The sequence below is a fragment of the Typopeltis vanoorti genome, chromosome 23 (assembly GCF_054136105.1).
Source record: "Typopeltis vanoorti isolate ZY-2024b chromosome 23, IOZ_Tvanoo_1.0, whole genome shotgun sequence".
Classification (NCBI taxonomy): Eukaryota; Metazoa; Arthropoda; class Arachnida; order Uropygi; family Thelyphonidae; genus Typopeltis; species Typopeltis vanoorti.
In genome coordinates, this window is record NC_143571.1 from 33,123,733 (window position 1) to 33,138,673 (window position 14,941).

Consider the following 14,941-nt stretch of genomic DNA (forward strand, 5'->3'; position numbering starts at 1 on the left):
ATGAAACACGTGTTCTATGGTTACCCTGCCAAGGGCTGAAACCAGCCAACCCGTAATAAAATTTTAAGATGGACAAAGCGTCCCATGGTCAAGGGTGTAAGGTTACATATCTCAATCACTTTTATGATTATAATTTGTGGAATTTTTTACTTGATCGGGGGGGGGGAAGTACCTTGTTTTTCCCCCTCTGCGGAAACCCATGGAAGATACTGAAAAATAAAATGCAATTGCTATTTTTTTTTTCAACCAACACATTTCTCCAACTTGTTTCAGTCTTCCATGCATTAAATGCTAAGTTTCCTAACTGATGAAATAGGTGGACCAATAGCATTGTTTCTGTGAAGTCCAAATCTGATGCCAATGGATCTTTTTTTTTTTTCAAGTGACAATCCTACCCATGAAAAATGTTTAGATCATACCATGTACTAGTACAGTGATTTTCAACCTTTTTCATAACATGGCACACCTAGACTAATTATCAAAATTCTGCAGCACACTAAAAATATATTCTTTTAATTTTTTTGATGATCTGGAAAAAAAATAGGAATAATTTTGATTGATTTTCAACACCAGTTGAAATTCAACACCAGCAAATTTCAACTGGTGTTGAAATTCGCTGTACTAGTATGATTTAAACCCTTATATCACTTTACCATGGATGGATTAGGGATTTAGATTATTTAAAAACAATGCCCTAGAAACTGAACATGGTACAAGCCACTTCAGATTTCCAAAAAAGCAGGATCATGGTGGTAATCTTGCACTTGATGAAAATTATATATATTATTTCAATATTTGTGGCAAACCATGAAACAAATATTCATGACACCTTTATGTCATAGTAAAATTTGAACCTACACAGTCTATAGGTTGGAGAATGAAGATGCTATTCATTTAACCAACTAGAATAGTGATGTAAGAGCATGAGAAAATTATTGTCAATGTTGACAAAATCTGTGAATTGTAACATTAATGAAAGAGTATCTGCAACTGTAGCAGCAGTCATACTGGACTTAATTTACTATACTTGGATGGCACACAAATGATGCTCACTTTGAGACCTTTTAACACGTTCATTGCCAAGTTGAAAATTGGAATTTCATGTGGTGGCCAAATTTTTCTATCGCGTCCATGCGATAACGCGTGATCGGCCGTCAGGTGAGAACGCGCATCACGCGATATCGCATGGCTGGCAATGAACGTGTTAAGGGATGACATTATTATTATTATTATTATTTGACACCTCCAAGGATTCATCGAAGGAGGACACCTGCTTTACAACTCCATCTGCACCATTCAATCACCAACTGACCCTAACTATACCAACAGCATCTACTGCCAACCACCACTGGCATTTCCACAGACAATCACGAACATGCCCATGACAGGATTAAACCCGCAGCCTTTTGGCTAAAGAGCAGATACGCTATCCACTCGGCCAACCAGGCCGGCAATTTTTTTTTTTTTTTTACAGTAGTTCATAAATGTTTAATTGTAGCTTTAGATTTTCTTACATTCTTTTAAAATTACACACTGTGCAGCTATGGAATATTATGCAATAAAGCACAGTCACAATATAACCAACCCAGTAATTTTATTTTATTATGAAGTGACTATGTGCTAAACTTTTTTTTTTTTTTTTTTTTTTTTTTTTTTGTAAGTCCAATATGCTTTAAGATGCAAAGCTTGTCCCCTAACTTTCATTATTTCTACCTAACTTTTCCTGAACCTAATCATGTTTATGCATTTAGAATAAAGAAGAATCAAACTTGGCACAAATTAACAATAGCTTCCACTGCCCTTAACAAAAGTAGCATGACTAGTTAATTCTACTACTACAAACAGTACTATTTTGATTTAAGTAGTTGTGCATAAAATAACATGATAAAAATTAACGACTAAAATGCTGCAAACAAATATTGCAATAATAATATTTTTTTACATAAGCGTGATAATGCATCAAGCAGTAAGCCAAACAACTTCAAATATGCATTGGTGATAAATAGAGAAACTATAAAAATTACAAGCGCTCCAGGTGAGCAATTGGGGCTTCCTCGTTCAAGCTTTCGACGTTGTACGAAGAACATGCATCATTTTATGAATGCTGAGATGGCAGACATGCACCTCATTTACATGTTAGCTGATGGTAATGGACAAGCCACTGTGTGAATGTATCACGAAAGGTACCCAAACAGACGTGTACCACATCACCAAATGTTTGCGCATTTGCATCAGAATTTGTGTGACTATGGATCATTCAGGGATTGCAGGCACGATAGTAGGTGGCCACGATCGATGCAAAATTCCACCATGGAAGAGGAGATGTTGCATGCGATGGACAATAATCTAGAGACAAGGACACATGCCATTGCCTCTGCTATAGAAGTATCTCAATCCAGTGTATTGCGCGTTTTGCACTCTGAGTCCTTACATCCATTTCATCTGCAATGGGTCCAGTTACTGATGGTTTTCTTCTGCAGTGAGTCCAGTTACTGTTCAGTTATGCCTAATAAAGTTTTTTACACTACTTACTGCCTTGTGTTATTTCTGTATTTTTGTGCCCCTGTTAGTAACTTCCAGTGGTTGATTTTGATGTATAATTCTCTACCTTCCCTCAAAGTTTGTACGTGGAATTTTGAACCACCCTGTATATATACATACATATATATACCAGTTCAGCTGCAAACTTTTAACATGCAAACTATGTTTAAGCATCACAGTCATAAAAAGGTACTATGGATTTAGTACCTTTTTTGCCACCCCTTGATTGCAGATCTTAAAGTGTAAACTGCTAGTGAAATCAGAACAGCATTGAAGAGTACTCTTGCCATAACAAAAATGCTTCACCCTTTTACTGATTTTACTCATTTTAACATCAAACTGCCATCTTATTCAATGTTGTCAGAATAAATCTATTAAGGTGTTTCTAATTTTAGAAAATGAAGTATAAATAAGGACTTTATTCTCTCCGCCAGGAAGAAAAAGAATTAAAAGAAATTTCAGTCATGGAAGGCAGCAATATGTGCTGACAGCTGTGTGCAAACCATACAGCAGGTGATTTATTCAACATGCACATGCTGGGCGACGTTGTTGCTGTTGTCTGTTTAGCCTTCGGGGGAAGGCATCACTATATAGTATCCCTGAACCAATACATTCAGGATCTATTTCACCAGTTTCTATTTTAGCAAGGATAGTTTTTGGACATTTCGGAAAATCTTCTTCAACATTTTCCTGTTAATGCACTGGTTTCAAGAAACATTAATTCATTTTCTTGTGCAAAGTGGCTGGCTTCCAAAAAAGTAACTTCTCTGTCATCTTCGGATTCTTTTTATTTCCCACCAATAAAATTACGATATTTGGATCTGCCAATGTTCTTGCATCTGTCAACCAATTTGTAAGGGCATTATATGCAGGGCTGTTGTCAGATTAGATCACGCCCTGAGGCAAACAATTAAATATCGCCCCTGATGTATTATAAGACAATTAAGCCGTGCTATGAGGCAGACTGCCTCTATGCTACACACTGTCGATGGTACTGATTATATGTCTCCCAACTTGTAATGTCATATACCAGTAAAGCACCTGCAGCACCTCTATAGAACTTCTTGTAACAGACCTGAACCTTTCCTGACTTGCTGTATCCTGTATCTGAAGCTTCGCTACCTCCAACATTTACAACTTTAGACGCAAATTCCACACCAATGGTATGATTTGATTCTGCCTTGAATTTATTTTCAATGAACTGGCGAAGAAGGCATGACTTCCCAGTTCCAGCACTGCCTATTACTAGGAATTTGAAGTGGAAATCATAAGATTCTGACATATCTTCTGTATGATATACACTGCAAAATCCAGTGGACAAAAAACAAAAAAGTATGGTCACAATTGTCAAAACATCTAATTCACTACACACAGGAAATGTCTTGCCATCTATCCCCATTAAATTATGAGATTTTTGTAAACATTTTCCGACAAAGGAAACTGTGTTGTTTTGCATTTGGTATTAAAGTCTGAACCACTGAGTTCTTTCTTGATGATCTGTATTTGGACTGGAGAGCAAGCCTCTGGATTTTCTTTATGTCCCAGTTCTTCTACCATGTAACATGAATGTTAAATGCTAAAAGGAAATGGGTTTATTATTATTATTATTTAGCCAGCAAAGATTGGTCGATTGATTGGGCCTCTGCTACTAATGGTTCACACAAAAAGTTAAGCAAGTTTGAGTGCTGTTAATAGTTGGAAGGGAATCATTCGATGCTGTTGGCGCACTCTCCCTCAATGAGTCTTTGGACTCCCTGGAGGTGTCACATAATAATAATAATAATAATAATGTTATCTTCACTATTTCGATGACCATCATGGAGGGACTCATCTATCAACAGCCTCACTCTCACTAAACAGCCATGTGTGACTGTGTGTTTTGGGAGGGATGTCAGAATGGTAATGTGTGTGTGTGGGGGGGGAGGATTCTTCTGTTGAATTTAACAGAAGAATCAGGAGCTAGATGAATTTCTTTATGTATGTAGTTTATTGAAGAATTCATCACATATTCCAGTTTCAAATTACCAGAAGCAGCTTTGAAAATCCAAATAAATGAAAATGGATTACATAAATCTGAGATCTGCTTCAGAAATGTAAGTAACTTATCTCAGTTCCAAATTAATGATATCCATTTTCAGATAGCTGTCCATCATATAAAGTACACTTACAAACCACATTGAAACTCAGGTATAACACTCATATGTATGCATTGAGAAGTCATGTAAGAGTGTGATTAGCAAGGAAATGAGGACAAGGTTTTTTTTTGCTTAGAGAGCAGTGAATAAGCGTGTTGTCAAGGGACTATGAGTACTTTCACTGAATGTATTATGTGAATAATAGGTAGTGTGGGCCTCCCATCTGAGTTTTCAGACTCCACGGGGGATTCCCATATAATAATAATAATAATAACAACAATAATATCCTGTGTCAGAGAGTGTACCGAGCCTGAAATCTTCTAATTTTTTATCTTCTTGAGCTAAAAATAAGCCAGCATGCCATCCAAAGTCCCACTGCTATATTCAAATTGATATCTTTCAGTATGCTGAATACTTCCAGTTCATCTACCTCAATTCTCACATCAGTCTCTGTAACATCAGCAACTGCAAAATCTCCACATGGATGATACACCTTGCAAAGTGATTTAGTAACTCTACTATTTCTTCTGCTTCTGTCACCTTCCTATCATTGCCATTGATTAAAGTTATCCTTTGATAATCATTCTTCCTCTTACTTGCCACATAGAAAAGCTCTTTTGAATTTACTTTGACTTGCTTAGCTAATTTTCTCTCCTAATCTGATTTAGCCCTTCTTATCATACTAGTCACCCTTTTTGCTTTCACTTTACATTTGCTCATGAGCATACTGATCACGTTTTTCTTTCTTTTTTTTTTTCCCAGCTCCTGCTTTATATTGCTACTCATCCACTTAATCCCGACTTGATTTATCCTCCTGACTCTTGGTATGCAGTCTAATACTGCTTCTCTCAAACAATCCATGACTACTTCCCATGCTCTACTGGCATTCTTTCCTTGTAGCTGCTTAACCCATAGCACTACTTCAAGTTGTCCACCAAGTTTGCTTGTTGACATTTCGAAGTATAGTTTTTTTCTCTTTAATTTTGTATGAGGTTCCCTCGTCCCTTAGTAATGGTTGAGACCTCCTAATGAGGTATTAAGTAGGTATTTTATGACTGTAGATCCGTGTGTTCATGGGGCCAGTTTGCCTGTTCAGGGGGATGAAAATCTGTTTCCAGGTGAAAAAAAAGCCCCACCTCCATATGAGATCGGCTAACTCACCTTTAGTCGCAAGAGACCAGATAAAGGTTCCTCACGTCTTGGACAGGAATCGAACCCACGTCTTTCTGACCAAAGGGCTTTGTCTGTTCTGACTGAGCTATGGCAAGCTCAGTATAGTATTTATTCCTGTGTTATGTGAAATACAGAAACAGCTTATCCTAATATTACCCTCCTCATGACAGCAGACACATTGTGATGAAATAGATAGATATAAGAAGAAAGTAATTCCATTTATGACATGTTGCAAATTGCTCAGTGTGTTGCTGTTAGCAAAATGCATAAGAACATGCCTTCAAAAATTGATGTATGCAAATTCAGGCTTGGTTGTGGCTGCTAATAGCATGGATATTTTTTTGAGTGATCTGGTTAATGTTCCTTTGAGGAAATGAAGAATTTTGGGGATACATTTGATACCATTACTTTTGCTGCTACTATAGAGCTGTTTATAGATGATAAGGATCTATATCAGTGTCCATTTGCATCATCAGTGTCCATGAAGTGTGGCTAAAAAGCCACACTTCATGGACAGAATATACCTGTATGATTCCAGTTACATAAGTAGCATTAGTGGTGTCCACTAATGCTGTCCACTAAGTATAGTGTGTCTGTACTGTTTAATCACTTGAACTCATGCAAATGGTGATGAATTTTTGTAGCTACACTAATTTTAATTTAATTAATTTAGTGTTCACATTTTTAGAGGTTACAGGTAAATGACACAAGGGACATCAATAAGAAAAATAATACATTGGTGGTTTTAGTGCTTAAAAACCCTCAGAATGTCACTGTCAAAATTACAGTGGAAAAGAAATGGAAATTCATTTAAATTTAAGTGGCTGGACAAATCTGTGGAAATGGCAATGCCAAGGTCAAAGATAAACATGCACAGGCTATTGCATACATTGAGTCTCAGACTGGGAACTTGTGCACAAAATGTTTTTGATATGCACACAGATGGCAAAAATTAGAGGGAATATTGTGCAGTATTATATAGATAAATAAACAGATGTGCATGTGTAATTTCTGTATATATATCCACACTGCCTGAAAAGAAGTCAGTGGACACCACACTGTGGGAACAAACAGCCATGGTGCAATGGTCCAAAATTCCAATCAATCGGAATTTTGGACCATTCTTCCTGCAGACCTCAATACAGGCATGTATTCAGGTCTGGACTGTTGTGGGGCAGATGTCTCTTGACTTCACCTGATGCTCTAGTTCATTCCACAGTCATTCAATAGGGTTCAGATCAGGGCTCTGTGGAGTTCAGTCAAGTGTAGTGACGTTCATGTCCACAAATCATGCAGTTACAGTTGCAGCCTTATGATGTTCATGGGCTTGCTGAAAGAGAAAATGGTTAGTTCTGTAGAAATGCCACCAAGTATGAAGCATTGCATTGTGGCATTTCTACAGAACTAACCATTTTCTCTTTGAAAATGATTAGTTCTGTTGAAACATTGAACTCTGAGAGGTGTCAGACACCTCTCAAAGTTCAATGTTGTGGCACCACAAACAGAGGTCCGAGGCCAAACAGGGAAAAACAAGACCATGCCATCACACTCCCCTCCAAATTTCATAGTTGGGAATTATGCACTCTGGTAAGAGACGTTCACCAAGCATCTGCCACACCTATCCATCTGCTCAGCAGAGGGTGTAGCATGATTCGTCGCTCCATAACATAGCCTTTCCAAGCTTCCACGTCTCATTGTACATGCTCTTTGCACCACTGAAGATGCCTGTATGTTGCTTCAGGTAATGTGGGGCTTGCATATTGTGGTTCTACTATGGAAAAACACGTTGTGAACCTCTGTTCTGAATGCTTTTGTGCGATTCATGTTCCAGCTCAATGCCCAGAATTCCACATTCAACATGGCAGCTGAAGAATGGCAGTTTTTATATATATTATTCTTCGTAGCACCCTGCAGTCATGTTTGATAAATGTGGTGGGTTGTCCACTGTGGGTAGCACTTGCAGTTGACTCTCTGCATTTCCATCTCAGTATGGCATCACTGATTGTTAACACCTGGGATGGCCTAATTTGTCAACAATTTGCCAAATAGATAAGCCTGCAACATGCCATCCTATCACAACGCCCCTTTTAAACTCCGTCAGTTCTCTTCTCTCAGCCATTTCTGGACACAGTTGTGCTGACCTGGTAGCATCATATTCCTCCAATTTATACTGGCTATAAACACATGATTCATTAAATGGCATGATGCACCTTGCCCATTGGGATGTACATTGACTTCTTTCAAAGCAGAATATATATATATAAGGTGACAGTGAAGAAATTCAGATTATATTCTTCTTTATATGTTCTTAGGTTGTTATTAAAAAAAAAAAAAATGAACATATGTAAAATGATCTTATGTAAAGGACTTGATTCTGATACAGATGCATATATAGGGTGTCCCAAAATTCACGCAAGAAGTAATTTTGATAGAAAACACAGGTTTTTAATTAAAAATCGTAATTTCTTATTGATTCCTAAAGTATACAGTATAGGGTTATGCATGGAATAGCATATCGGGTAAATGGCCTTCACAGCTTTGCTGGCACATACACACTCTTTTGTCGAAATTTTCCATGACCGTTTTGCATAAATGTGGCTGAATTTCGTTTGATACAACACTCAATTTCCTCCTTCAAGGCGTGGGTGGTCGTGGGTTTGTTGGCATAAACCTTAGAGTTCAAAAAACCCCAAAGAAAAAAGTCCAACGGCGTTAAGTCACATGATCTGGGCAGCCAATTCTCATCACCAAAATGGGAAATTACACGAGCAGGAAATGACTCATTCAGTAATTGAATTGTTTCTCGGGCTGTATGGCATGTGGTACCGTCTTGTTGAAACCACATGTCGTCCACATACATATCTTGCAATTTAGACACAAAAAACTGGATTATCATGTTGCGATAGCGAGCACCATTAACTGTTATTGCCTTCCAGCCGCATTTTCGAAGAAGAATGCACCGATGATGCCTCCAGCCCAAAATCCGCACCAAACAGTGACACGTTGTGGATGCATTTGTTTCTCAACAATCACTTGTGGATTTTCTGAACCCCAAATGCGACAATTTTGTCGATTAACGAAGCCATCAAGATGAAAATGAGCCTCATCGCTGAAGATGATTTTGTTCGAAAAATAAGCATCCATTCAACGAACTCTCTTCGCTGTATGTGTGGTCAGTAGGCTTCAGTTCTTGAGTCAATTGAACTTTGTAAGCATAAAGATGCAAATCTTTCGTGAGAATACGCTGTAGAGAGCTTCTCGAAATGCCCAATTCAAGACCACGGTGCCGAACTGATGTTCCTGGACTCTCAGCAACACTCTCACGAACTGCTTCGATGTTTTCTGTTGAACGACTTGTTGAAGGACGGCCAGAGTGTATAAGATCACTAATTGATCCAGTTTCCTTGAATTTTTTAATTAATCGTTTCACAGTTGATGAAGTTAAATCACTATTCCGACCATATTTTGTATGAAAATTGTGAACTGTAGCTGCTAAACCTTCATTATTTTTAAAATATTGCTCAACAATGAAAATGCGTTGTTCTTGCGTATAGCGCTCCATTTTTAATAACCCTGAACTGTCATCTGTCACGCTGTCTTTTTTTCCTCGTTGGCAACACTTTACCTCACAAATGGCGCTAAATTTAAATCTTGCGTGAATTTTGGGACACCCTGTATAACACATAAGTTCGCTTTAGTAACCATTATTTTTTCACATAAGTTGTTTTAGCATTTGTCTCACCATAGATAGTCAGATATTTACTCTGGCATAGAAGATGCCGGTATCAATGACATCCACTGATCACTGCAAAATTGCTTGTTAGGACAGGTGTTCTTTCATTGGTTCAGACTGATGGAAATCAGCGCTACTTGGACTACATGTTGGTGGTTCATAACCTGCTATTTCAAAGAATCCTAGATCCTCCCCATTGCAAAGCTGTTACACTAAACCTATTCTGTGATCAGACATTTCCTTCATTCATATACTTCTACCATCTGGTGATTAATTTTTGTTGGTGCTATATCCCTCACATGTAGAAAGCAAATCATGCTGCACAAGGTTTTTTCAGTCATCCTATCATTTTGCATTGTTGATAGAACAGCCATGTGATGCCATCTAAAAGTGCTGTTTTTATTGTTGTCCTTTTTTACATATAAAATATCCACATATTAGCTTGTGAAAGAAAGAGAGAGACTTTTTATTTTATAATATATTAGTGTAAAAAGAGAAAAAAAGATGAGGAAAAAAATTGGAATAATGTGTTGTATGAAAGGAGAGAAGGTTAGCACTCCCCTTGATAAGGACGGACCAGCCTCTGGGCCTAATACATATAAGGTTAAGGCACTGCTGCTTAGTTTGTGGCACTTAACCAAAAACTTTTTGCTGGCTTTGTTGGCCGAGTGGTTAGTGTATCCGCTCTCCAGCCAAAAGGCTGCAGGTTCGAATCCTGCCATGGGCATGGATGTTTGTGATTGTCTGTGAAAATACTAGTGGTGGTGGTGGTGGTCGGGAGTAGATGATGTTGGTGTAGATCAGTGTTTCTCAAACTTCAGATATCCGCATACCCCTTCTTAAATTTTCATTATTAACAAGAACCCCCCCCCCCCTTATCAAATGCTAAATAAATAAAGTATATTTCATTGTAAATGTCTATTTTATTTGAATTTATATGTTAATGTAAACAAAAATATGATTTATTTTTAGTAGAACAAAATTTGGAATAGGTTCCTCTTCATTTCCCGTCCTTGAAAATCCACATTTCAAGTAATTCATATCATACTTATGAAGATTTCATATCATACTTATGAAGATTTGCTATGTTGCTCTCTTTTGTGGGTTTTATAAATCCAATCTTTAACCAATGATCCATACTTAAGAATTTGAAAGCTAAAAAAATTACCGTATTTACTCAAATATAACTCGCACTTTTTTCCGAAAATTAAAGCTAAAAAATCGTAGTGCAAGATGTATGTGGGGATTTTCAGAAACTAAAGTTTTCAGAAAAAAAACTGCAAATGGTGTGACTTACCAAGAAGCTCCTACTCGCTATCGGTACTTTAGGCATTTCCACACGTCCATAATTTCTAATATGAGTACTTTAGGCATCGAGAACAGCTTCCTTGTGTGTGCATGGTCAAAGTCATCTACCAAAATAGCTCTATCTTCTTTTCCATTATTTCAAGCAAATTATTTGCAATATTTCAACCAGTAATTGTTTCATTATTTCAACCAGTAATTTACAAGACTTGAGATACGTTGAGCAGCTATGAAGAAGTGCTTATGATTGGTGCAGTATTAACAAAAGATCGCGCGAACCAAAGACAAATTAGCATTTCAACAGTTGAGTTGAAATCTCTTCATCCGAATTCCATAATATCTGAAACACATTCACTATATATTTCTTAATTTTAACACGTTCATGACGGGGTGGTGTCGAGCAAAACAATATGTTGCACTGGCAACATATAGTTTTGCTTGAGTCTATACAGCAGTTTCTGTTGGAGAGGAGATGTGATTCAATAGTTAGTGCCTTTTTTTTTTTTATCCCAGTTGTCTCTAATTGCACTATTTGTTTAGAAATATAATGATTCCATGCATTAATGATCATTGTCACATGTCGGTACACAATAAATAACGGAAAAAACTCACGTAGAAAGATTATTTATTAGTATAATTTTTGCCTGTGTGTCACAGGCATCTTCAGTACATTAAGCTCAAAATTAAACACTAACTGACAATTCCAAAAAGCGTCAGTTAGTGTTTAATTTTGAGCTTAATGTACTGAAGATGCCTGTGACACACAGGCAAAAATTATACTAATAAATAATCTTTCTACGTGAGTTTTTTCCGTTATTTATTGTGTACCGATATGTCTACTCACGGTTTACCTCTTTTAAAACTCATTGTCACGTGTGGTACGCGTACCACACTTGGAGAAACACTGGTGAAGATGATGAACGTAGTTGTAGTTGGTGGATTGAGCGGTGGAGTAGGTGTCGTCCCTCAATGAGTCTTTGGACTTCCTGCAGGTGTTGTGTAATAATAATAATTAATAATAATAATGATGTACTGAGAGTTAGTTTTAATTTTCTTTAGTTGTAATAAAAGTCAGAGTGGTGGGACAGAATAGTATAAATGCTAAAATTTTTTTTCTTTTTTTTCTTTTAGCAGAGCCTCATGAAGATGGCAATAGGAGTTCAACATCTGGTGATAGAACAATTAGTTATTTTGCTGATCATTATGCCAAGAAACATGTTGAGTATCTTAGGGAATGGCAAGCACAATATCAAGAATGGTTTGAAAAGCAGTTGGATGTCCAAAGACAGTGGGAGGATAGTTTCATGAGAGAGCAAATGGAACTTGCTAGAAACATGATGGAAACAGTAACAGCAACTTTTTTGCAAGGAATGCAACAAATTCTTCAAAATCTTGTACTGTCTGCTACAAGAAGACCTCTGTCCCCTTTTTGTCCTCCAGTTCCATTACATATTGATATCAATGGTGGCCCACTTCTTTCCAATTTGGCTGCAGGAGTAACAGGTACAACATACACTCAGCCAGATAGCACAAGAACATCATCTTCCAGTGTTTCTTCATCTTCAAGGAGAAGCAATCCTATCTGAGCCTGCATATTAATGGACAGGTGAATAAAGAAATAGAGCTATCTTCCCATTAGAATTACTTCTGTTTGCTGCTGGACAGTGCAGAAGTCTCGATGTTACATTCTTCAAAGTTTTTGTGATTCTTAAGGTCTACTGTTTTGATTTGTTGTTTTAAAAAAATAAAACTGTTAATTGTTTTCAAATAAAAAGAAATCTGACATTATTTCTTAAATCAGAGAACATTTGAAAATCAGGCAAATATTACTGAAAAAGTAAAAAAAAAGTTTTATGTCAAATTTAGGGGTGAAGGAAAGAAAGATGTGAGATCAGTTATAACAGTATAATTTTTTAACATACAAAATGCTGACAAAAGAAAAAAAAATTAACAGAATTTTAACAAATGCTTGTTTTCAGGAATATTTAGGGACATTCTCAAAAGTAATGTGTGAAAACTCCCTACTCAAAAGAGACATGTGAATTAAATAAAAGAGAAAGAATAGGTTGAAGGCCCTACTTTAGTTTAATATACTATTTTTCAATATAACCTCCTTCCGTTTCAATATATTTTCTCCACTGCATAACAAATTTTTCAAAGAAGCTCTTCAGGTTGTTTTCAGAATCTTTTTCTCACCTCTGCTTTGGCTTGTTCATCATTTTCAAAATGGATACACTTCAGATCTTCAGTTTAGAAAATAACCAGATCCAATGGATCCAAGTCTGGTCTATAGGGAGGATTTTGCACAATTTCAAATCTGATCTTTTTGGTAGCCATTGGAGCAAAGAAAGTTCTGAACCATCTTCCCTACAGCCTGACTTGGTTCCATTGGACTTCTGGTTATTGCCTAAATTTTCGACATTTCTCATTGGGATTCATTTTGAAAATGTTTGAGTAGGGTCAAAGGATCCCACATTGAAGTGACCAGAAAACATCTTAGTCGGTAGTGTCTGGACTCATTCCCTTAAAAAGAAGTGACCAAATCTTCACACAGTAATCAAATCAATATCAAGGCTTTATACAAAAGAACCATCACCTCCTTACTTCTACATGTCAGTGTTCTCAACATCATTGCCATAACATGTTCTCAAAAAATCTGTGGCTCTAAATTTTAGATTCTCTTTCACTCTCTCTCTCCCAGATCCTTTATCTCCTCCACTTCCTATAAGATATTCCCACTAGGTATATACTGTGCATCCCACTTATGTCTTCAAAATGTTAAAACCTTATATTTTATAAGGTTTGAATAGTGTATATATATATATATATATATATATATACACTATTCAATTCCTCCTGTAAACCCATATCTGCTCTACTCCTCATGGTTTTCCACAACTTTGCATCTGCAAACAACTGCTTATCCTTTTCTAAATCCTTCCCATTAATCATTAATATACATGTTAAACAGGAGTGACACCAAAACAGATCCTTGGAGCATACCACCTGTGAGTTTCCTCTTCCAGGACACTGTTCATCCATGTTCAGTATATTTTTTTCTTATGTGACTCCCATTCACAAACGATTGTCAACCTATAGTGCATTAGCATTGTATGTTTGCTAAAGAATTTTTATTTTATTTTATTTATTGTTTTTTATTTTTATTTTTTACATAATCCAGAAATCCTGCCCTCAAGACCAAACACGAAACTTTTTCAAGTAACTTCAGGCCTTCAATAAGTAGAGATGGTGGTCTTGCACTGACTGATGAAGTTCATTTGTTAACCACTTGGCTAGCCAGGCTACCAACTGGTAATAACTAATATATGCAACCTTGTCCACTGCATTTGTCACTTTGCTGTAATATGTAAGCTGATTGCTAAAACATGATTTCACTTTAGCAAACCCAAATGTAATGCTATCAAACTGAATATAGAGCTGCTTCTTGACTTATTTACTGTAGCAGTAATTTTGCCTAATTTTCCATTAAAATGTGCAGATTAGGGAAAAAAAGAAAAATAGTATATTATTTCAACTTGTTTTTTCATTAAAAATGAACAAAAAAACAACAACAAAAGATTAAAAAAAATTTCTGTTTGAAGTAGGCTTGAATTAAAAATCTTTTGGATCTTGAGGGACAGTCAAACTCAACCATTAGACAATCAAAGATACCAACACCATCCCTACTTTTAAATGACATGCTGAATAGAGTATGGTAGACAAATACTGCCATCTCTTGATTCCTAATCCTAACAATATACTGTTGTCTGGAATAGTGTGGTTTCTGCAGCCAATTTTTGTGAGTTATGGATGGAAAACCTGAGTTTCCAGGAGAAAAAAACCCACTTGTCTGTGGTAGAGATCAACTAACTCAAAAACCAGCTGAAGAAAAGCTTGCAAAAAGTTCCTCTAGTAGGCAACTAGAATCGAACTCAGAACGTCTTTCTTCAGTTGATCTAGTAGTGCTACAGAGGCCTTAGGTCAGTAGCTCTGAACAATCAACCATAGAACTCATACTGTTTCAAAGTACAATACCAGCAATGATTTTGGAATA

The 14,941-nt window shown here is 36.7% G+C and overlaps 1 protein-coding gene, 1 non-coding gene and 1 pseudogene across 3 annotated transcripts in view; 2 read left to right on the plus strand and 1 right to left on the minus strand.

Annotated features, from left to right (window-relative positions):
- The window catches only part of LOC150093755 (uncharacterized), a 96,647-nt gene extending 83,998 nt beyond the window's left edge, over positions 1–12,649 (plus strand). Inside the window, exon 3 of one of the 2 annotated variants that reach the window (XM_090413082.1) lies at positions 12,019–12,649. In XM_090413082.1, the coding sequence (XP_090269208.1) occupies positions 12,019–12,473 (455 nt within the window). In that variant the 3' untranslated portion in view covers positions 12,474–12,649. The remainder of the gene's footprint in view (positions 1–12,018) is intronic. The other variant, XM_090413083.1, reaches the window with a different exon arrangement.
- LOC150093759 (ras-related protein Rab-4B-like) lies at positions 3,064–3,823 on the minus strand (annotated as a pseudogene).
- On the plus strand, positions 10,110–10,231 carry LOC150093760 (U6atac minor spliceosomal RNA). The gene has a single exon (XR_016550362.1). It is a non-coding gene; the product is annotated as a U6atac minor spliceosomal RNA (small nuclear RNA).
- Positions 12,650–14,941: the final 2,292 nt, after the last annotated feature.